Here is a 22,572-nt window from a genome sequence, read left to right on the forward strand (position 1 = left end):
GCAGCAGCTGAATGGAGGGATCTTCACCCTTCTAAAGATGGGAAATTGGGAGCTTTCCCAAAGAGCTGGAGCAGGAGCTGGTGCTGTGAGGGACCAGACAGGGAAGGAGAAATCCAAGGAGAAATCCCTGTGCCACAGGAGCACAGGGGGATGAGGCTTTTTCCAGCCTCTCAGAGCAAGAAACCACAGTTCCCATGGGATGGAAATCTCCCACCTGGGGCTGCTCCAGGCTGCCCCAGCCAAAGGGAACCTCAACAAAAAATTTAGGAGTGAAATACTTCACACGCTGCCACCAGCCCCCTTTTCCCTCTGCAACTTCACTTATTTCTCCTTGTAGAATTAAATATTTATGGGATCATATTTTCATTTCTCTTTCTCCCTCTTGCCATTCCCTCTGCCCACCACGGTTTCCCAGTAGGGAAAGAGAGAGAAATACTCCTAGCTAAATCTCTCCCGTTTTAAAAGTGATTATTTTTTATTTTTTATGCCCAGTTTGTTTGTTTTTTTAAGGTTTTGGTGAGAAACCACCTCCTCCCTCCCATCAATCGTTGCTTTCAACAGCTCTTCACGGGTGGCTGCGTCTCTTTTAAATTCATTTCCTGCTAAAAAGAATAAACAGGCAACTGTTTAATGCTGTCGATTTAGCTTATTTAATAGAAATTGAAACCTGAATAGGGCTCAGTTGTAAGATAATCACTGCAGAACTCACCCGGCGAGGGAAAGCACCAGATTAAGTCATTATTTCAAAATGCAGAATATTATTACCGAGCCGTTCCTCCTTCGCCAACACACTGGAGGAGGAGATGCTCATTTCCAAAAGGCACCAGGTCGAGTTGGAGCCACTTAGAGCAGGGCAGGGATTTAATTGGGAATTCTGGTTGGAAACCACTTTGATGTGGTGAATTTAACAGCCTTTAAAATGAGTTTTACCGTGACCTGCTGCAAGATGCAAGACAAGTGGATGTCAGACTCCTTGAGATGCAAAAGAAATGAGATCTGAGCCTCATTTTCCCCCTCTGAGGTTTCCACTGCCCAGCTCAGCGTGTGCTTGGCTTGATCCAAGCAGGAGCTCCCAAGGCTTTGAGGAGAAGTTGGAGCTCCCACATGAAAGCCCCAGTTTGGTGCCTGAGACAAGCCAAAACCTGCGTGATTTTCGGGGCACAAACGCCTTTTTTAATCCCGTATGTAAATCCGTGTTTAGGTGTGGGAGCTGGCAGCGCTCTAAATGTTAATCAGCCGCAGCAAAGGGGGCCCGGTAATCCCCCAGGAATGCAGGATTGAGCCCAAGAGAGGATAATTGCCGCATTCCAGGTGGATTAGAAACAGAGAAGTTCATTTTACCTGTTTCTGACAATATCTCCGGCTCAGGAACAGGTGCCGTGGAGTGGAGGGAACGTGGGAGATGGTTCAGTCACGGAGTGGCAGCTCTGCTGGGACTCTCCAAAGCCAAAGTTTTGCTTTCTCTGGAATTTCTGAACTTTTGAGCGGATTTGTGGCTTTTATTTTTATTTTCTATGCCACTTGATTATTTCCTGCTTTCTAAACCAAAGAAAGCTGCCCCAGACAAGGAATAAACATGGAAAGAGAGCAGGTTGAGATGGAAAATCAGGAAGAATAATTCTCCTGGATTGTGTGTCCGTGTGGTTTCTGACTAAATGGCAGCAGCAGGGAGGTGAAGGGGAGGTGGCAGAGGAAAAAGGTTTCAACAGTTGGATGATGAAGAGGAGTGAAAATGAGAATCAAATTTGCTAATCAATAATGCTTCCAGAATCATCCTTGAAATGAAAGGCCCCAGTGTGCAAAAATACAAGGTAGCACTATTGGGGGGAGGGAACCATCCTGTACCTGCAGCTTTAGACTATTTACAGTGAATGGAGGAAAGGTTTCATTGTTGAAAAGGTGAGGTGGAGCTGGTTTGCACTCATGAAGGGTGCAAAGAAATAATATTAAAGAACAACGAAGAAATAATATTAAAGATCAACACTAAAATCGTCACTATCTTAGTTTTGGCAAAAAATGTGAAGGATGGTCTTCTAAGCCTTTAAGTGTGGAAATTCTACTGCTGCTGTTCCTGCTGAATATTCCTGTTATTGGATATAGATATTAAATATTCTGCTGCCTCTTCCTCTCCTGGATTGTGTGTCCGTGTGGTTTCTGACTAAATGGCAGCAGCAGGGAGGTGAAGGGGAGGTGGCAGAGGAAAAAGGTTCCAACAGTTGGATGATGGAGAGGAGTGAAGATGAGAGTCAAATTTGCTAATCAATAATGCTTCCAGAATCTGACATTTATTGTGTGTTGTGCCTGTGGGGCCTGGACGAGGTTTATGGCCCAGTCCAGGCTGCACAAATTCCTGAAAAAGGAACAGGCTCCTCTCCCTGGAGCTTCCACGGGGCAGGGCTGGGCGGTGCTGATGGCAGTGCTGGAACTCCAGAGACTCAAACAGGAATTGGCCTCTCCCTTCAATGTGTGTTCAAGAGAGATGGAGGGAAACTTCTTACAAGGACATTTAGTGACAGGACAAGGGGGAATGGCTTCACACTGAGAGCCAGGAGGGTTGGGTTGGATATTGGGAATAAATTGTTGGCTGGGAGGGTGGGCAGCCCTGGCACAGGATGGCTGCCCCTGGATCCCTGGAAGTGTCCAAGACCAGGTTGGATGGGGCTTGGAGCACCCTGGGACAGTGGAAGGTGTCCCTGAGGTGGGACTGGATGGGCTTTAAGGTCCCTCCCAACCCAAACCATTCTGGCATTCCATGATCCTGCCTGGGGGAAGCACCACCTTCACTTCTCCCCAGCTTTGGGATGATCCCTGAGCACAGCCCAGATGAATCCCTGCAGTGAGATAAGAAATCCATTCTTATCCCACCTTCCCTCAGTGATTTGCTGGGATTTGGGAATTCTCTGCTGAATGACCACAAGCTTTTCTCCCTTTCCCACCAGCAAACACCAGCCCTTTGACTTTCATCTCCTCCACTGTGTCCTGGATCACCAGCAAGTCCTGCTCCTTCCCTGCTGGGAAGGCAGATGTGAAAAGATCAACCCAAAGTACCCAGAATTACATATTTTCCTCATCCTTAAGCACAGAAAACATATTTATGCATAAACATCAAACATTATGAACACATGTTAAAAAAAAAAAAATTAACAAAACACAGACAAAAACAGTTGGGAAAAACCATCTGGGGCAGAATTCCACTGTGGGAAATTTCCATCTCAACAGTAAATGGTTGGCAAGTGAAAAAGGGTTGACAAATTGCAGAGTCAGGGTGGATAAGGGTACCCTCAAAATGCACAGGTTTGACTCAGGAGCTGCAGCCACTGCTCAGCAATTTGCCTTTAAATTAGCAGTGCTTCATTTACAAAATGAAAGAGAATGATAAATCTCTTTTTTTTTTTTTTTTTTTACAATATTGGAGAGCTCCAAATTATACCCAATTACCACCTGCAAATGTACCTTTTATTATTAAAGCCTCAAAATTTCATAATAAAACACATCAGGGCAAACTGAGTGCCTGATGCTTGTGAATTTTGAGTTCAAATCCCAAGATCCACCAGAAAAAAAAAAAAAAAACAAACGTGTGGCAGAACATCTTGAAATATTTTTGCCACGTGGAACGTTTTCCTGGTACAAGAAATGAACACAGAAATGACAGAACCACATGGAATTAAATGTCCAAGGATCCCACAAGCAAATGAGGTTTATCTTAAACACCTCTTTGACCCCCCTTTGTTTGCTGATTTGGTCAAGAAAAATGGAGATTTTTAAAATCTGATTTCAGGTGGTTTTGGAGGATTTTGGGGTTTTTTTTTGCCTGCTTACCTTTATCTAATTCACTTGAGATGTTCCATGACGACGTGGGCATGAAATCAGCAACGACCGAGGAATTCACTCCTGGAAGGGGAAAAGAGAAAAAAACCACGAGCTGCTGTTAATAGATGGATTCTAGATCATCAGGAATCGAGCTGCTGTCGTAGGAATGAAATGATTTGATGCTCTGTGCTGGCAGGGCTGAGCCATCTGGGCAGCAGAAGCAGCCAAGGGGGGAAAGGCAGCGGGCCAGGGCTGCAAAAACACAAAAAATTGTGTTTTGCAGTGCTGTTCATTCACTGCCAGCCCTCGTGGTAATGAAGCATCTTTGGGATGGTCTTGACCCACCATAAAATCTCTCCATGGGTTTTAGGGAGGTGGAATGACTCTGCAGTGGTGGAGCTGGGGGAAACACGGTGCTGAGAGGCTGCTGAAAGTGTTATCTGGTAATATTTATAAGATATTTGAATCCTGATGTGAATGAGGAGGGAAGAAGAACTCAACCTCTGCCCTAAAACCTCCACCTTGCTTTATATCTATATTACTGTATTCTAAACCCTTAGAATAATTCTGAGTTTTCCCCCCTGTGCTATCACACACTTCTATCCAAACCCCACACCCACAGTCCCAGGGCTGTCACTCAATTTTGGGAGCCTTTTCCACGGCCTCAGGTCAATGCAGTGTTTGCCTGGGGTTCAATGCCTGTCAGCACAGAAATCTGGAATTCTCAGTGCCCAGGATTCCAACAGGCACCAGATTTTGGCCCACTGGGTCCATCCCTTCTCATTCTCTGCTTTTAATTAAGAGCTGAGCTTTTCTAACCCACACAACCCTCACCTAACCCAAAGTTTTGGGACCACAGGGCTTAAACTTGCAGAGTTGAAGGGAAAAAAGGCAAAATCAGTGCCAATATTGCTGTCATAGGGGACAAATAACAAGTGGCCAAAGGAGCTGGTGGGTGTCGGGCTGTACCAGAGGTTGGGATGATGGTTCCCTATCCCTCCTCACCCTTCCAGCTCTCTCAGCCAAGAAATGGGACAACTCCAATGGTAAAACCCCCCAAAGAGTGGGATCTGAGGTGCTGTTTCCTCCTCCTGGGACCAAACTGGTTCATCCTTGTGTCCACAAGCCCAGCTCAAACCCACAGTGGGTTTATTACACCTCAGTCACACACTCACATTTGGCACTCCACAATGGATTTTCTGTAGCTACTTTGGCTCCCCTGGAAATATTTTAGTATGAAGAGCCCACAAAACAACTGTATTCTGCCAACAGGTAACACACAGTAACCAAAATTAAACAGAAATACTAACAACACTGTGACCACATGCAGCATTGGTTATTTGAAACTCCAGAAGTGACAACACAATGACCACACGCTGTATTTTGGGGTTTTTTGTGTTCATATTTATGTTTTCTTAACCAGGCTTTGAAAACATGACCATGAATCTCACGGAGCAGACACCCATCAGCTCACCCACAGGAGAAACCACATTAGAAGACCAAACTTTGCTATTTGTGGAAGTTCTGCAGGCTGGTGAGTGGTGATTTTCTGATATTCTTCAGTTAAAATCCTAAAGAAGAGCAAAGCAGCACCATGCCCATAATAAACACTTCATTTGATTGAAGGAAACTCACAGAGCAGGAACAAACCACCTCAGTGCAGGAAAATAAAACATCCCAGAAAAAAAAAAAGGTCCAGGAGACATCCCTGAATTCCATTTTTACCTGTGATGACTCAGGATTTCTGGGCATGAAAGTGAGAGTGGTGCCACCTCCCCTTGGAAAAGCTCTGGGATAATTCCAGGTGAGTTCCCAGGCAGCCCTGGGAAGGGATGAGTCAGGGATTTGCTCACAGCATTTTGGGGCACTGGAACAGACTTGCCCATTTGCTGTCACCACTTCAAAATAGGAGGGAAAAAAAAAAAATCTGCCTAATATTAGATGACAGAATGACAGGAGTGCTGAGGTTGGAAAAGCCCTCCAAGGTCATCAATTCCAAGCTGTGACTGATCCCCACCTTGTCACCAGCCCCTCATTCCTTGACACCTCCAGGGATGGGGATTTCAGCCCCTTCCAGTGCCTGAACACCCTTTTTCCATGAGGAAATCCCTCCTGATGTCCAACCTGAGCCTTCCCTGGCACAGCTTGAGGTTGTTTCTTCTTGTCCTGGCAATATTGCAACTGGATTTTACCATGTGGACTTTAAAAACCAATTCTTACTTCTTAAAACTTCCCTAATGCCCAGCTTTAACTTGAACAATTAGATTTCCATGGAATTAGATTAGCCTGAGAAAGGTGATCAGCAGACAGAGCCATTATCCCATTAAGGTTGAATTTATCCATGGAATCGTTCCAGATGAATGATGACTCTTCTTAACTCTGGCAAGATAATTATCTGTTCCAACCTATTAAGAAACGTTGGGTTTGAGTAAATGGAGAAGTCACAACAGGCTGTGAAAAGCCAAGTAAAGTGTATTCAAACACACTTCCCACGGAGGAGTTGGCCAAGATCTGATTTTATCACCCCATTGCACAAGTGTGGAGTCAGGCCTGGTAAAGCTTTTGTGATTAAATAAACCTCAGTGAGGTTTACAAAAAGCTCTACCTGCATTTGTAAGATGAACTAGAGACTGTAAATCAAAGAAAGAAGATAACTGAGATGACATCAAGCCCAGAAATAATTGAAGATTTCAATGGGGAATAAAGCTGTTGTATAGAAAAAAAAAATTAAAAAAAAAAAAAAAAGGAGAGAGCAAAATAAATCTAGAAATGAGGATGGCAGAGTCCAGAGCATGAGGAATGTGTGGATGATAAGTGGAGGAATGGACACATCCATGGCCTGGATGGACCTTTTGGGCCAGAGATGGAAATCACACCCTTTTTCAGGTGGAAAATAAGTCCCGTTAAAACCTGCAAACAAAAAATTCAAAGTGTCTTCTTCGTGAGCATCCTTTGTACCACGCCAGGGGCTCATTCCACACCAAACTGATACAATTATTGATATAATCAGGAGTAATTTCTTCTTTCTGATCAAAAAACGAATGTGATTGCAATTCAGATCTCACAAAACAGCAAAAAGAACAAGGAGGCGTTTGGAGAAGGAGTGAGAAGTCTGAATAATAAGATAAACTATTCAGAATTCATGTTTAATATAAGAAAAAGTTCTCCATTTGCGAGCCTCTCTCTGAATGGGAGCAGAAATCCTTCCCCGAGTGAGTTTTGTTATCCCCATGAAAGAATTTGCCCAAGGAAGTGATAAAAGCCCAATTTCCCCAGACATTAAAAACAAGATTGGGCAAGACACGAGTGCAGAGTTATCCCACGCTGGCAGCAGGGTCAGGGCAGGACAAACCTCACAGGGGGCTCAGGCACTGCTCTTTTTGGCCAAATCACCCATGAACAATTTATAGCTGCAGATCTACCAGAAACATCAACTCCCCCTTAAAGAGGGGAATAAAATCTTCCCTGAACAAACTCCTCAGCTCTCCCACTTGGATAGAACTTCAGGAAAGCTGGAATGGCAGATGGAGTTATACAGACTTAGAGAAAAAGCTAATTATCCTAAGTGCTTGGTAATTTTTTTGCTTTTCTGCACATTCCAGACCAACACTTCATCTTTTCCCTCTGTCTGGTTCCTACCTGACTGATCCCTTCCAGGATCTCCCCACAAATCTGCCTCCTGGCTGTTTTTCCTCTCAGTCCTATCTCCCTCATCTTCCTTTTCTGCCTTTTGCATTCTCTGTTGCACTGCTCCTTTGTGATCTCCCCAGATATTCCATTTTGCAATCAGCCACTCTCTCCACAGCCCACCCCGGGAGCTGCTGAAGGAAATTTAGACAGGCTGTAATGGATACAACTCATTATTTACTGATTTTCTTGTCTGTTTAAAAGCTGGCACTGTCCTGACATTTCTATCATATATCTCAATTTTTTCTTGTACCTTTAATATGTGGAAGGATTTTCAGGACATCAGTAACTCTCTGTCTGCATCAGAATTCTCCTCTTTCCAAAGGAGGTGAGAATTGTGAATATTTCAGACAACTGAATGAGGGAAAAGTGCAAGAAAATGGGGAATTTTTGAGCATTTCTGCTCTTTGAGTAAGGCAGGTGTGTCTCAAGGAGAATCTACTGCCTTTGATTGTATGTGACACCACAGGTCAAACCCTATGGATATTAATCCTCATCCCACAGCACAAACCTTCCATGGATTATTTTAAAAACCAGTCCATGTTAAAAATATCCTCCTGCAAGATGCCTCCACTTTCCATGCTCAGGTGAAGCTGCTATTTGGAATATTTTGGAAGACAAAAGGCTATAATTATACACAATAAAATCTGCCTCAGGACAGATCTTATAAAGCTGTCCCTGGTGAGGAGGGGGAAATGCTGCACCATGGCATTTCCCCAGTTAGTTGTGCTCCACCTGGTTATTCCATGGCTGAAAAAGCAAAGGGAAAGCTGCTTCTGCCAAAACCTTTCCTGAGCAGATGCAGAGGATAAGAATTTACCAGATCCCAGAATCCCAGAGGTTGGAGAAGACTTGGAGGATCATCCCAGTGCCTGATGTCCACCTTGTCCCCAGCCCAGAGCTCTGAGTGCCACATTCCTTGGACATCTCCAGGGATGGGCACTCCAAACCTCCCTGGGCAGCCCCTTCCAATCCTGGCCATCCTTTCCATGGAGAAAATATTTCCACCATCCAACCTGACCTTCCTTGAGGCCATTCCCCATCCTGTCCCTGTTCCCTGGCTGTCCCCTCCTGGCAGGGACTTGTGCAGAGCCACAAGGTCCCCCCTGAGCCTCCTTTTCTCCAGGCTGAGCCCCTTCCCAGCTCCCTCAGCTGCTCCTCACAGGATTTAAATGATTCCTCCAGAATTCCAAACTGTCATCACCGTGTCCAAAATGCATTTTTGGTGAAGGACCCTCTGGAGCTCAGCTGGGGCAGAGATGAAGTCATGGGGTGGTAATAACCTTCAAATGGTTAATTTTGTTCCAGCTGTTAAAAATGTAAAACTCCTGCACATCTACCTGTTCTTTATCTGCACTGTTATCATTATTGATAGCCCTGGGCAGGTTCATAATTGGCATTAGATAAGGAAATTTTCAACACCAGTGAACAATTCAGACTCTGTGGATTTCAAACACACGAGACATTAATTTCCAGCTTCAAAAGGGAGACGTGCAGAGGGATGATTTCATTTAGTGCAGGACTGGAAATTGTTAGGAATTCATTTATATCCCATCTCTTCCATCCATCAGAGCACCTCACCACTGCTACTGGCACTTTCATCAGCAGGACCTCTCTGCCTGAGAGTCCTTCTAAACTTTCAGGGCTGGAGATAAAGGTGAGGATTAATCCATTTAGGATGTGCCATCAGGAAGAATCCCGGTGCCATATTTATGGTTTCAGGATAAAAGTGCTTCATGCACCTGACCCCTCTGCTCCCCTTTTCCTGCAGATCTGCTCTCTCCCATGAGGATACACCAGCTTCTGGCCCAGGGGGGAGCAGTCCCTGGGGGTAACAATAAAACCCACCCCAAAAGGCTGTTGGGGAGATTAAAACTCCTTCTCACAAAGATAAATCCTAAGATTTGCTGCGTGTGGAATCCCAAAGCCATCAGAAAATGATGTGAATGTTACATGTGAGTCTCTGCAAACTCTTCAAATACCTTTGGGTGTTTTGGCAGCAGCCTGGTGCCTTCCTCCAGCCGGTATTTTTAGTAACTTGGTCTTTGGGGAAGGTCATATCAGTTAAAAATTGTTTTCTTCCGCCCAGATCGGAGCCATCTCTCAGAAGAAGAGCTTTTTTAAGAAGCCCATTTTATATGCTAATACCTTAATCCTCAATTCCTAATTACCGCCCTACAATTCCTTTTGATTGCGGCCATTAATTACAGATTATCATTAATGTTAGACGGATTTAGAAGTCACCGTGGAATCTGGGTGCACTTTTACATGACTCCAAATTGGGTCGTTAACAGTTCCACTTAAGAAGAGCAAAACACGGCGCCCTGGAGCAAGCCACAGCTTTAACGACAGGGAATGAAGAAAAGAAACGGCCACTTGGCCGAGGGCCAGCCTTGCACAGCTCACAGTGGAGCCTTTGTGCTTCTGAGCTGGAGAAATGTGCCCACGGTGGCTCTTCTTCAAGGTTCTTCTTCTTCTGGAGCACCACATTCTTTGGATGGCATCGCTGAGGTGGACCAGGAATGATCCTGCGTTGCCCAAAATCAAAGAATCTCCGGGTTTTTCTAGGAGTTATTATTTGTACTCTGCTCAGTTTGTGGAAGGAAGATATCAGAGGAACACGGGGTTTTCCTGCCCATAAAAATGAGGTTTTAGTGGATATGGATCCAGAGTCTGGTGGGTCACTGGAAGAGGAAACAGCAGAGGTGCTTGTCAAGCAAATTTACAAAAGCTGGGAATTTGCATAATAAATGCAAATTTCTCATCTCTCCAAATCTCCCTGGAATTTTTTTCATGCCCTGAGCTCTTCTGGGCATCTCAGACTGGCAGAAAGAGAAAAGAGAAATGGGAAGTGGGAAGCACTCAAAGAAAACTGGACAGCTGCAAGACAAGGAAGCAAAAAGCTGACAAAAGCAGGAGAAATAACTGGCTCATCCAGGACTGAATGTGACAAAAACCAGAGGAGTCACAAAACCCCATTGGAATATCACAAGGAGATGGAGAAAGATGTTTAAGTGAAGATTCTCCAGTGCCAGGAATGGTGAAGAAGAGTCCAGGGAGGGATGGAAGGAGCATTGGGAGGCAACACTGAGGCACAACAACACCTGGGTTGTCCGGGATGAACGTTTCCCTCCCAAAAGTTTTGGAGTCTGAAAAGTGCTGAGATCCCTCCAGAACCTCCCTTGCAAAGTCTACACATCCCTGTGATTCCAAGTGATCCACAGCCCACATTTACTCATGGAATTTGCTCTCCTGAAGGCACCAGTGCCATGCACAAACATTCTGGGGGCCTGCCTGATGCTTTAAGCTTTAGCTTTCATATTTGCAGATCCTGTGGTGCCCAGGGGTGCAGCTCTGAGCTCACAGTGTCACTCAGCTCTGCACACAGCAGGGACACAAAACAAACCCTTTTCCTGCTGCACACCAAGGACAACTCTCAGCCCCAAAAGCACAAACAAGGGTGGGCTGGAGGGAGGGACAAGAAGGATGGGACCTCCCAGCCTGGAGCTGGGATTGGACAATTAAAGCCCAATATGCAAATGGACCAAAACTTATAAAAATGTAAGATCTTGTGATGGGTCAGCCATTTTTGTGACTATTCATAGTCAACCCTGGGTGCCCATAGACAACCCTTGTCCTGCCCAAGATGGATCCTTTCAATAAATCCCTACTTTATTCACCAGCTCTGTCCAATCTCTGTTCCAGGCCAGCCTTCCCAAGGCATCCTGCCCCTCTCCTGGCACAGTCTCCTGCTCATTTCCCTCCTCACCAGCAGCACGAGCTCGGCACCGACGTGTTTGGAGACGAAGGATGAAGTGGCTGGACAGGGCTCTGCGCTGCACCTGCTGGCTTGTCCCTGGCTTCCATCAGTGCCACTGCACTAAATCCACCCACAAAGGCTCGAAGGAAGGCGAAGGCAGCCAAGCCCAGGGAGGGCAAACAAGAAATCATTTACGTCCCCCATAAATCGCGGCACGCCGTAACTCCTCGCACCTCAGCGCTCGGGGGCCACAGCTGACTGCAGAGGAGAGGGAGACCAGCGAGCCACAATTAAACCCTTATAACTTGTGAGGAAAGCTCCAGCAGAAGGCTGCCATGTGCAAATCCACGGGTATTTTTTTTTTTTTTCGAGCCCGATAATTATTTTTGTTGCGGCGACGAAAAACGGGGCCCGTGTCAGGCGGTGAATTAATGGGAGGGCCTGAAACAATTACTCCTTAAATACACAGAAGTCTCTCCCCAGTGTAAACACGCTGCCTTTTCTTGCAGATCCTCGTGGTGCGAGGGCAGACGTTGCCCCATGACTTATTGGCTGCCCATGATGGAGCAGTAAATGCTGCCTGTTTTGATGGCTGCAGCCTCATGCCTCGGATTTTACATGGCTCGATGGTGATTAATGCACAAACTGCCAACTGCAGCCAGAGGCTGGAACACAAGGCCACACTGTGAAACCTATGCTAATAGAGCACAATTTATATATATAAAAAAAAGGGGGGGAATGTAAATATTTAACTGATGCCAGAGCTGGATGCTTTGGCCAAGCTGGGACTGAGCTACATTGATTGTTCGGGAGGAACTTACACCCTGAAACCCACACAGGGCTGATCTCAGACAGGCTTGGGAGGTGGGTTCAAAACTTCATTTCTTCTGCTAAAAAGGCTGTTTTCTTAAATTTTGCTTCAAGTGGAGCAGATGCCACTTGTGAGAGCTGCTCCGTGTGTGTGTATGGAGAGCTGGGCCCAGCAGGGATCTTGATCTGCATCTCCCAAAAACCAACACCAAACCAAGGCCCTCCAGCTGATTTGTGTTTATTACCAGCCTCCAGAGAGAGCTCTGGGAGGTGAAGATTGAGCTCCCTTCTCATGGCTCTGAGTTGGATCCCTGGAGGCTGAAAATTTCTGTGTTAAAAGGTGCTGACCCTCAAGCAAACACCACATTTGACTTGAGGGCGTGGAACAGGCTCCCAAAATTGAGTGACAGCACTGGGGTTGTGGGTGTGTGGTTTGAATGGTATTGTGTGATCTCACAGGGTGAAAAACTTAGATTTAAGATTTTAGTATATAGTAATACATGTGAGTCAAGATGGAGGATTTTGGGCATTGTCTGGGTCCCTCTTCTTCATCTTCTTTTCATGGGTTTGGGTGGTTTTCTGTAACTGGGTGAGAAAGGTCCAATAATTGGTCATTATTGGGCCAAAAGTATAAATAATAAAGGTGTCATCTTGTTATTGGAGGATTATGACTTAAATAACATTGGAAAGAGTTAGAATCTCTCCATTTTACCTTCATTTTCTAACTTGCCAGTTAGAGCTCATGGCTCGTGAGTCTGTAAATAGAGATAAGAAATAATAAACATCCAAATCCAAACACAAACCCATGTTTCCTGTATTAATCCCAACCTCAGCAGAGAGAAAAAGAGGCCACAACCATCACAGCTCTGGGCTGGGTTTCAGTCACAGCACAGGCTGTCCCTGTCCCTGTCCTGCCCCTCTGGCCCTTCTGATCCAGGCTGTCCCCACTGCAGCCAATAAAAGCAATTATGCAGGTAATTAGTCTGCACAAAAGGTTTACAGCAATGCTTCAGAGATTTCTTTTTAAGCCTTTCATTGATGGAAGGAGTTAATTGATTTAGCCATGGTTACAACTTATTTGCTGTAAGAAAGTTTCCTAAATCCAAGGTTCCTCTGGATACTTCAGGTTCTTCAGGTACTCATTAACATCAAGAAAAATTAAATCCAAACTTTACCAAATTTATTTTCACTGCTGCTTTTGGTGAGGGGAGGATCTTAAGTTTCATCAGTGGCTGAAGGCTGGTCTTGCAGTGCATTATCCATGATTTCCAAGGATATTCCAGGGAATCCCATCCCACCCTGGCCATGCAGAACTCAACACTGCCAACCACCAAACCCAAAGGTTTGACAATATCAACCTCCTGAACCCTTACGTTATGCATCAATCCTTCTGCACTTCCCAAAAACTCAGCCTGGGCTGTTTTTGTCAGTGCAGAAGGAGCAACTTCTAAAAAAAACCCACAATTAAGACGTCGGCGAGCGTTCACCTTAATTGCACCCAGCAGCACAAACGTCTGTGGGGCTTCGTGACCCCATAATGGCTTTGCCACAAAAAAAAAAAACCCAGCTCAGAGTCTCTAAAAGTTAATAGCCTGTACAATGGAAAATCAACAGGAGCAGGGCAGAGGCTTGTTCAGCCCTAACTGCTTTAGCAGCCGCGGAAGCCTCACGGAAGGATAAACCACTGATGATTTTTTTATTAGCTCGACAAACAAGGAGCTCAGCATTTGGTGTAGTGCTACTGCAGAGCCACAGGGATTAGGTTTCAAAGCCGTGGCAACTGCCATGCTTTAAGGAACTCGTTAGGCTGGAAATGGATATAGGCTCCCTCTGGAAGGCAAAGGCAATCCAAATAAACACGCTGAGCGCGGCAGCACATCCAGATGAACTTCCAGGGGACCCCCTGCTCCTTCTCCAGGAGAAATGCCCAGAGCAGTGCCAGGGTTTAGGAACTTCCAGGGGACCCCCTGTTCCTTCTCCAGGAGTTGCAAAGCCCAGAGTAGTACCAGGGTTTATGAGGTTCCAGGTGACCCCCTGTTCTCTCCTCCAGGAGATGCAAAGCCCAGAGCAGTGCCAGGGTTTAAGAATTTCCAGTGGACCCCTTATTCATTCTCCCAGGAGCAAAGCCCAGAGCAGTACCAGGGTTTAGGAATTTCCAGGATACCCCCTGTTCTCTCCTCCAGAAGCAAAGCCCATAGCAGCAGATTCAGATGAACTTCCAGAGGACCCCCTGCTCTCTCTCCCAGGAGCAAAGCCCAGAGCAGTGCCAGGGTTTAGGAACTTCCAGTGGACTCCCTGTTCTCTCTCCTCCAGAAGCAAAGCCCCCAGCAGCACATCCAGATGAACTTCCAGAGGACCCCCTGCTCTCTCCCCAGGAGCCAAGCCCACAGCACTACCAGGGATTTCCCTGGCTGCTCCCAATCCTTGTTCTCCAGGCTGCAGGAGAGCAGCAATCTCCAGCTCAGCAGGTGATCAGAGCGAGTGGCTGCCAAAGTAAGCCTGGCCTAGGGTTAGTGCTGAGCTCAAATGCTCACACATATTCTCATTTCAGGGCTCCATTTCACTGCTGCTTCATTCCCACTGCTCTAGCAGCATCCAGGAGGATTTTGTATGGACTATTTACAAGGCAAGGAAAACACTTCAAGTTTCTCCTCGAAGGCTCCGGAGCAAATGTGACACCGGGAAATGGAGATGGTGGAAAGGCTCAGAGAATTCTCCCTCATTTCCCAGGGAATATTTCCAGCCTGCTCCTCCAGATTTCTCCACTCAGCTGTAACGAGTTCCTAAACCACTCCTTGTGGTCAAGCCAGATTTTTGTGCTGTTTGGCTTTTCAAGTTTCCCAAAGTTCATTCCCAGGTCTTTTCCCCACTCTGCCAGGAGCTCCAGCCTCTGCTTTGCCCCACTCACCATTTTACCAAAACCCCATTTTACCAAAACAGAAAATCCTGATGGAGAGAGACCTTTCCCCAAGTACAGTTCTGATCTTTTGAGGGAGGATTTTTGGGAGGATTCCTGCCTGAGAGATACAGAGCACTGATTGCACAAAGTCTAAACACTCCATCAGTGATAGGAGAAATATGTTGGAAATATGCATTTATTTTTTTTAAATTCTGACAATTCCCTTATCATGTTCAGGATTCTGGTCAAATATCACAATCTAACACCTGTTTAATTTAAGCAAAAGTGCTGAAGTAACCAAACTCTTTTCCCTGTGGCATTAAAAGACTAAAATCTTTCCACTGTTTAACACATGGATGTTCGAGGAATATTTGAACCTAATCCAGATTTTACTGAGATACTTAGAAAACCCAGCATCAGTTAATGATTTTGGATGCTGTTTCAGGTTTGTGCCTGTCTTTAATCCTCCTGAAGCACAGCACTGCCAAGTTGTGTATTTTCTCACCCAAATTCCCAAATTAATTAACTCTGACAAGGGGTTTGTGTGCTGCTGTTACCCATAGTGTTTATATAAGGCCAGGGATAGCAGATTAGAGCATTACAATAATCTTTAAAAAAAATAGCTGTTAAAGACTCAGAAGGGGCATAAGAGAAGAGATTTAAACCAAAAAGAGAGCAAATTTAGATTAAAAATTAGGGGGAAATTGTTACCTGTGGGGGTGGTGAAGTTTTCCCGGAGAAGCTGTGGCTGCTCCATCCCTGGAAGTGCCCAAGGCCAGGTTGGAGCAACCTGGGACAGTGGGACAGTGGGATAGTGGGACAGTGGGACAGTGGGATAGTGGGACAGTGGGATAGTGGGATAGTGGGACAGTGGGACAGTGGGATAGTGGGACAGTGGGATAGTGGGATAGTGGGATTGTGGGACAGTGGAAGGTGTCCCTGCCCATGGCAGGGGGTGGAACAGGATGAACTTTAAGGCCTCTTCCAACCCAAATCTGTCTGGGATTCTCTGATTTTTTCACCTCCAGGTTGCTCCAAACCCCGTAAAACTTGGCTTTGGACATTTCCTGGGATGAGGAGTCCACAACCTGTCAGAATTATCCTCAATTTATACCAAAGGCAGGATGAAAAATACCTGCAGTAGGAGCCATATTCCCAAAAAGATGTGTTTAAACCAGGACTGGATTCCACAGGGAGGAATACGCTGGGCAAAGGGATTAAATTAGTCCAAAGGGCCAGTGGGATGCTCCAAAGCACATCCCATCTCTCAAACAAGACAAACTACAAATACCAATGTTGTTTTTCACCCCATTTCTCAGCAGATTGGCTCTAGTCAGGAATGCCTGGGCTGGGCGTGCTGAAGATGGGAATCCTCAGGAGATGTGGTTCCCTCCAAACCACGGAGCAAATCGTGCCCTGTGATTTTGGTTTCCTTGCATTACTGTCTTGGAGCTTTGGGAGCATTTGATCCCTGCCCAAACACAGTCCCACAGACACAGAGCACACACAGCTGGGCACAGCCAGCTCTGGGGCTGGGATTTTGTCACATCCCAGGCAGCACAACCCAAATACCTGTGAGCATTCTCAGTGTCCACTGAGAAGCATTTCCTGTGCCCAGAACCTCTGACTGCTGAGAAAGTCAGTTCATTTATTTTAATTATGTGACTAATGCAGAAAGTGTGGAGATTTTTACAAGAAGGAAAGGAAAGGAAAGGAAAGGAAAGGAAAGGAAAGGAAAGGAAAGGAAAGGAAAGGAAAGGAAAGGAAAGGAAAGGAAAGGAAAGGAAAGGAAAGGAAAGGAAAGGAAAGGAAAGGAAAGGAAAGGAAAGGAAAGGAAAGGAAAGGAAAGGAAAGGAAAGGAAAGGAAAGGAAAGGAAAGGAAAGGAAAGGAAAGGAAAGGAAAGGAAAGGAAAGGAAAGGAAAGGAAAGGAAAGGAAAGGAAAGGAAAGGAAAGGAAAGGAAAGGAAAGGAAAGGAAAGGAAAGGAAAGGAAAGGAAAGGAAAGGAAAGGAAAGGAAAGGAAAGGAAAGGAAAGGAAAGGAAAGGAAAGGAAAGGAAAGGAAAGGAAAGGAAAGGAAAGGAAAGGAAAGGAAAGGAAAGGAAAGGAAAGGAAAGGAAAGGAGCAGTGTTGCTGCTGCTCCTTCAAGCTAAAATTCATTTTTAAAAAAAGGAATTGTTGCACCAACTTTATCCAAATCTACCTGAGCCCTCCAAAGACATTGTCAGCCTGGAGTTTTAGTCACCTGCAGTGTCACATCCAAAGCAATAAATGTAATTGTTATTTATTGTCAGCAATGAACAGAACCTCTGTTATACCCTTCCAGGATGGAATTAATTATTTATTAAACATATTTGGGTTGTATTACACTAATGCAAAGCTGAGCACAGGGATGTAAATAAGGACTAATTTTTGCAGTGGAGTGTGTGAATCCAAGAGACCAATCTGGAAATAAGTGACATGAGCTGCCAGAGCTGCTGTCTGTGCCAGCAAAACCTGTGACCCCTGGACATTGACCCTTCAAGAAAGAACTCAAACTCCTCTGAACATTTTACTGTGTTTAAACAAACGCTGAGAAACAGAATCAGAGGTATCCTGCCCACTCTGTATCAGCCCAAAGATGAACTCTTACTTCCCAAGAATGGGAGGGGATGGAAGTGGGGAATGGGATGAGGCACCTGTAAATTTTCCAGCCTCCATCTGCCCCTTGCAAGGCTTTCCCTGTGTATCTGAAGCTCTTTGAGTGTGGCAGAGGAAAAGAAATGCTTTTATTTATTATTGCACCTTAACCATCTTAAAGACACTGCTGGTTCCTCAGGACAAAAAGCTCATTTCTTTTCCTGGCCAACCTCCAGACATGAGGAGAACAGGAAAAGTAATCAGCTTTTCTGATTTTTTTTTTTTCTGATTTCTTTTCAACCTCCTGGGGCCAGGGCCACCTCACCAGGTCTGGGTGCAGTGTCACCATCCCTGGGTGCCACCATCCCTGAGTGCCACCATCCCTGAGTGCCACCATCCCTCAGTGCCACCATCCCTCAGTGCCACCACCATCCCTGATTTTATGCCATGCCCAGAGAGCCTGATCCCAGCTCCAGTGGATAAACACCGAGCTGCAGACACAGGATCTCAGCAATCTCAGCTTGTATTTATGGAAAGCAGTGCAGGTGGGTTTACATTGCAAATAAATAAATACAAAACCACTTCAGAAGCCTTGGAAGTCAGCAGAGAGCAGCGTGGTGGGATTGGCTTCTCATGGATTGGGTTCACAAGAAAGTCCCAGAGGTCCCAAGTGTCCCTGTGATGGGAAAGAGCCAGGCTGGAGAGAGGCCAGGAGATTCCCTGCCCTGAGTGATTAAACTTGGAGCAAAACCAACAGACAGCGAGAGGAAAGAGGAATTTTCCCAGGGACATGTTTGAGTTGAGCAGGGATTTCTCCTTAGCAATTAACTCTTAACAACAAATTAATCTTTGTGTGTCCCCTGCCCTGACTGCAGCCCCATGCAAAGGAGTGTCTGGTGGCTCTGGGATCAAACACACATCGAGGAATGTGCTGGGATTGTGACTGTTTCAATTATCACTTGTGCTGCTGCTGCTGCTGCTGCCTTTATTCTGTGCAGAGTCAAACAGAACTCCAGGGAAAGCAGTGTGGTTTTTCAAGAGGCACTTGGGCTCGCTGCTGCTCCCATTGAAGCCTCCAGAAAAAGCTGCCACTGAATTAGGAAATGCTGAGCACTTCTGAGAGCTGCACAAGTGCAGGAGAAGTGCCTTACAAAGCTATTAGCTCACAACTGCTCTTACAAGCTACAAGCAAGGAAAATAAAAGCAGCAAAGGAAAAGCAAAGCAAAGGCACAGAAATGTTTGAAAGCCCTTCCAAACCATCACAAGGCTGACAGCCCGCAGCCCCTTTCATCTGCTGCAGGCCACTTCAGCAGGCTCCAGGATTTAATTAAATGGAATGTTTATTTACACAGCTCAGGAGAGGGGCTGGGCAGCCACCAGAGCCACCTCACTGAGGATTGGGAGTTTGGCAGACTGCGACAGGAAATAAGGCCAGGATTGATGGAATTCAGAGTGATCCAGGCTGGTGGAGTGGGCAAACAGCACAACTTTGACTGACTCTTGGTTGGGAATTTTCTGGAACCTCCTGCTGTGGCCTAAGAGACACAAAAGAACCACAGGAGGAAAACCCAGCAGCACCCAGAGAGCCAGAGAGGCTGATCCCACTGCGCTGAGTGAAATGGAATGGAATTAAATGGAATTAAATGGAATGGAATGGAATGAAATCCAAGGCCAAGGAGTTTGCTGGTGGCACCTTGATAGACTGCAGAGATTGTGAGCTCCTGTGAGAGCAGCTCAGCCCCACCAAACACAAGAATTGCTCAACCCCAGGATTTGCTTTGGCACAGGGCGGGGACACCGTGGCACCGCTCGTGTGTACTCAGCGATTTCAGAATCCAGGGATTTCTCCTGGAGATCTAACGAGCACTCAGAGCAGTTTCTGGCTTGGTACAAAGCAGACAAATGAGGGAAATGAAGACTCTTGTTTTCACTGGGCTGTCAGTTCACATTTAGCAGCGGGGCTCGAGTTGCCTCGCTCAGTTATTATGTGAAAAATGACACAAGGTGCTGGGATTTCAGCAGTAACTCAGCCCTTAACCACCTTTTTTATTCACAAACATTTGTATTCCCCAAAAGGTGAATGTGGAAGGAGCTCTCCCTTCAGACAACTCAACCAGACTTGCAGCTGCCAGAGTATTTGAGCAGCAGCCCAAATTCATTAATCCATTTAAAAGATGTTGCTTTCATTGCCTCAGATGGAGGGAGCTGTGATTCAAAGGGCTGCAGTTCACTAAATCTGGATTTAAGGATGCCCATGGTTATACCCAGGCTAAGGGAGGCCCAGGGTTTGCCCAAAAAGGAGCAGAATTGGTGCTTTACTTCACTGAATTCCTTCACTCAGCTCTGACAGGAGAAAAATCTGGCATTGCTGCAGAAATCTCTGGGCATTCTTCGCTGTCCAGAATACAGAAAACAAGGCTGGATTTAAGGAAATCACTTTAAACCCAGCGAGCTGCTGCACAAGAACAATTATTGTTGTACAAGAGCAATTATTGGCTGTTTCCTCGTGCTCATCTTCACCCCAAAGGAGAAAACTCCTTAAGCAGCAGCAGACACTGGAGCAAAGGTTTTCTGTCTCTTTTCCATGCTCTGCTGGAGCAGAGTCAGCTGGTGGCACAGAGAGGGGGGATCAGTAATGAAGAATAATTTAAGTGGCATGGTGCAGGCTCTGGAAAACCCTACACAGACTTTTTTTGTTGTTTAAAAAGGTCAGGGAAAAAAAAAGGAAGGAAAAAAAAAAAAGAGAAAGCTAATCTTTGAAAAATAATCTTCCAAATAAATAGAGAAGGGATCAGCAGAGAGTTTGGAGGGAACACCAGAGGATGATCCTTTCTTTAGCAACTTGTGAACTTCCACCTTAATTCTTTTTTTATTAATCATTGACTTTTGGTCTTTGAGAGTGATAAAAATGGCAAATACCCCCAGAAATCAAGGAAAATGGAGCAAAATTGTCATTTTAGCAAAATATCTGCCTTTCATCTGTGTTGAGGAGTTGTGACCCTGGTTTTGGGTCAGCAGCTCCTCATATGAGGAGAAGTTCACCTTAAAATAACCTTCCACAGCCCCACAGTTTTCTGATAACTGATTGTACAACCACTTACTAACACAAGCCATTTGGAATATGTGTTTTAAATCCTGGGAAGGCAAATCAGTGTTTCCATCTTGCTTTTCTTATTGCACATTTCTACACGTTTGGAAACAAGGCGAGTGATATAAAGAATCTGCATTAAAATGGTAACTGCTGGTGAGTCACCCAAAGAGAGGGGGAAAAACCCAATTAAAACAGGTCCCAAAATTGGAGTGATAACTGCAGAGCTAAAAAAAAAAAAAAAAAAAAAAAAAAAAAAAGGATTTGGTTGAAGATGAGAAAGAAAAAAAAAAAAAAAAACAACCCCAACCTGCAAACCAGATTATGCAACTTTTGTGCCAAATGCCTCATTTTGGAATGAAATCAGCCCTGACTGCTGAAAACCCTGCACGGTCCAAGGCTCAAGTGAGCTCCAGAGAGATCTGGCACCCCGATTCCCCAGCAAGGATGATTTATAACCTCACTCTGTAATTGCCCCCCTGGAGCAGGGCCCGTTTTGAACCCTTTCCTAACGAGCTGATTTGGGGCTGGAATTCTCCTAACGCCGCCTGGCAAAAGCTGGAAGTGAAAATCTTTAGGAGTGTTCAATTTTTAAAAGATTTACTGGGAACATAATAGCAAATATGGTTGGAATCAGGAGCCAAAAGGGTTTTTTGGTTTTTTTTTCAGCCTGGAGAGAGCAAGTAGTCTGTTGTTCCTTACATCTGGAACAGTAGTAATCTATTCCTTAAGCCTGAGCAATCAAATTACTCTAATTTTCTGTTGTCTTGGCTTGAATAAATATTTTCAAGACAAGTTATGTTAAAAATATGCACACGCTGACTGCACAGTGAAATGTGCTTAACATCTGTGCTGTTAACTTCAGTGGGGCAAGATGGAAAGGTATCCCAATGGAAAGGGACTGCAGAAAAATCACTCCCTTTCCACTGGAATTAATAACCTACTAAAGAATAACTGGTGGACAAAATAGGGGGATTTAAATGAATGATAGAGGAATAGGTATGGAAAGAGAATATACAGAATGAGGGAGAAAATAGATATAGGAATAGGGGAAATTATGGGGAAAATTAGGCTTAAAGGGAGGCTGGAATTGCTGTGGCAGCTGCACAGGAATAAATCTCAAGGGGGTGGTGGGGTGAAAATAAGAATTTTCCATCATTTCACGGGATCCAGCTCTGGTTGGGCTGATTGGGCAACAGGGGGGAAAAAAAAAAGTGAGAAAAATTTTAGGGGTTTTCTACCTCTGGAATTCCCTCACAGCATTTGCAGGTCTCACTCCTCATGTGAGGAAGAGATTTGGATTTTTAGGGAAAAAAATGGAAAATTGGGACTTTGTCATTACACTCCCAAGAACTGAAAACTTCTGAGACGTTGAGTGAAAAAACCAAGGGGCAAGAATTACAATTGTTCTTCAGTGATAATTAATGCTGGCCAAAAGCAGCAGGAAGGAAATGCAGTAGGAAATGCTCCTGCTTTTCCAGCAGATGGGAAAGCACAGGCTGCAAGGCTCTGACCCTGAGCACCTCCAAGGGCAGGGGATGAGGGGAAAACTGTGTCAGATTTGGGATCAAAGCCCCATGTGCTTCTCATTTTCCCCCCTCTGCACCAGGGACAGGCTGACAGGAGTTTCTTAAACTGCAACAGCTCTTCCAGTCTGAACCAGGTCACTAAAAGAGAAGTTATTCTTCATTTCCAAGGCCCCACTTACATTCCAACAGAAGGAAGAAATTGAAGGCACTTAACTCTTTTTCTCTAAAGCAGTTTTTCCCTCCCATTACTTTTCCCTGCAGTGTCAGGACACGAGGAATAGATCTGGGATGAAGATCTTTTTCAAAGGATTGTCTTCTGCCGTTTTTCATCTGAAGAAGTCAAGGCTTGGGATGGTTTTTCCCTTAATGGGC

At 45.3% G+C, this 22,572-nt stretch overlaps 1 protein-coding gene across 1 annotated transcript in view; it reads right to left on the bottom strand.

The window, feature by feature from the left end:
* The window catches only part of ROR1 (receptor tyrosine kinase like orphan receptor 1), a 154,817-nt gene that overhangs the window by 48,481 nt on the left and 83,764 nt on the right, over positions 1–22,572 (bottom strand). The window contains exon 2 of the mRNA XM_083867968.1: positions 3,820–3,891. Within this exon, the coding sequence (XP_083724094.1) occupies positions 3,820–3,862 (43 nt within the window). The 5' untranslated portion in view covers positions 3,863–3,891. The remainder of the gene's footprint in view (positions 1–3,819; positions 3,892–22,572) is intronic.

This window comes from Zosterops lateralis, assembly GCF_965231275.1.
Source record: "Zosterops lateralis genome assembly, chromosome: 9".
NCBI classification, from domain to species: Eukaryota; Metazoa; Chordata; class Aves; order Passeriformes; family Zosteropidae; genus Zosterops; species Zosterops lateralis.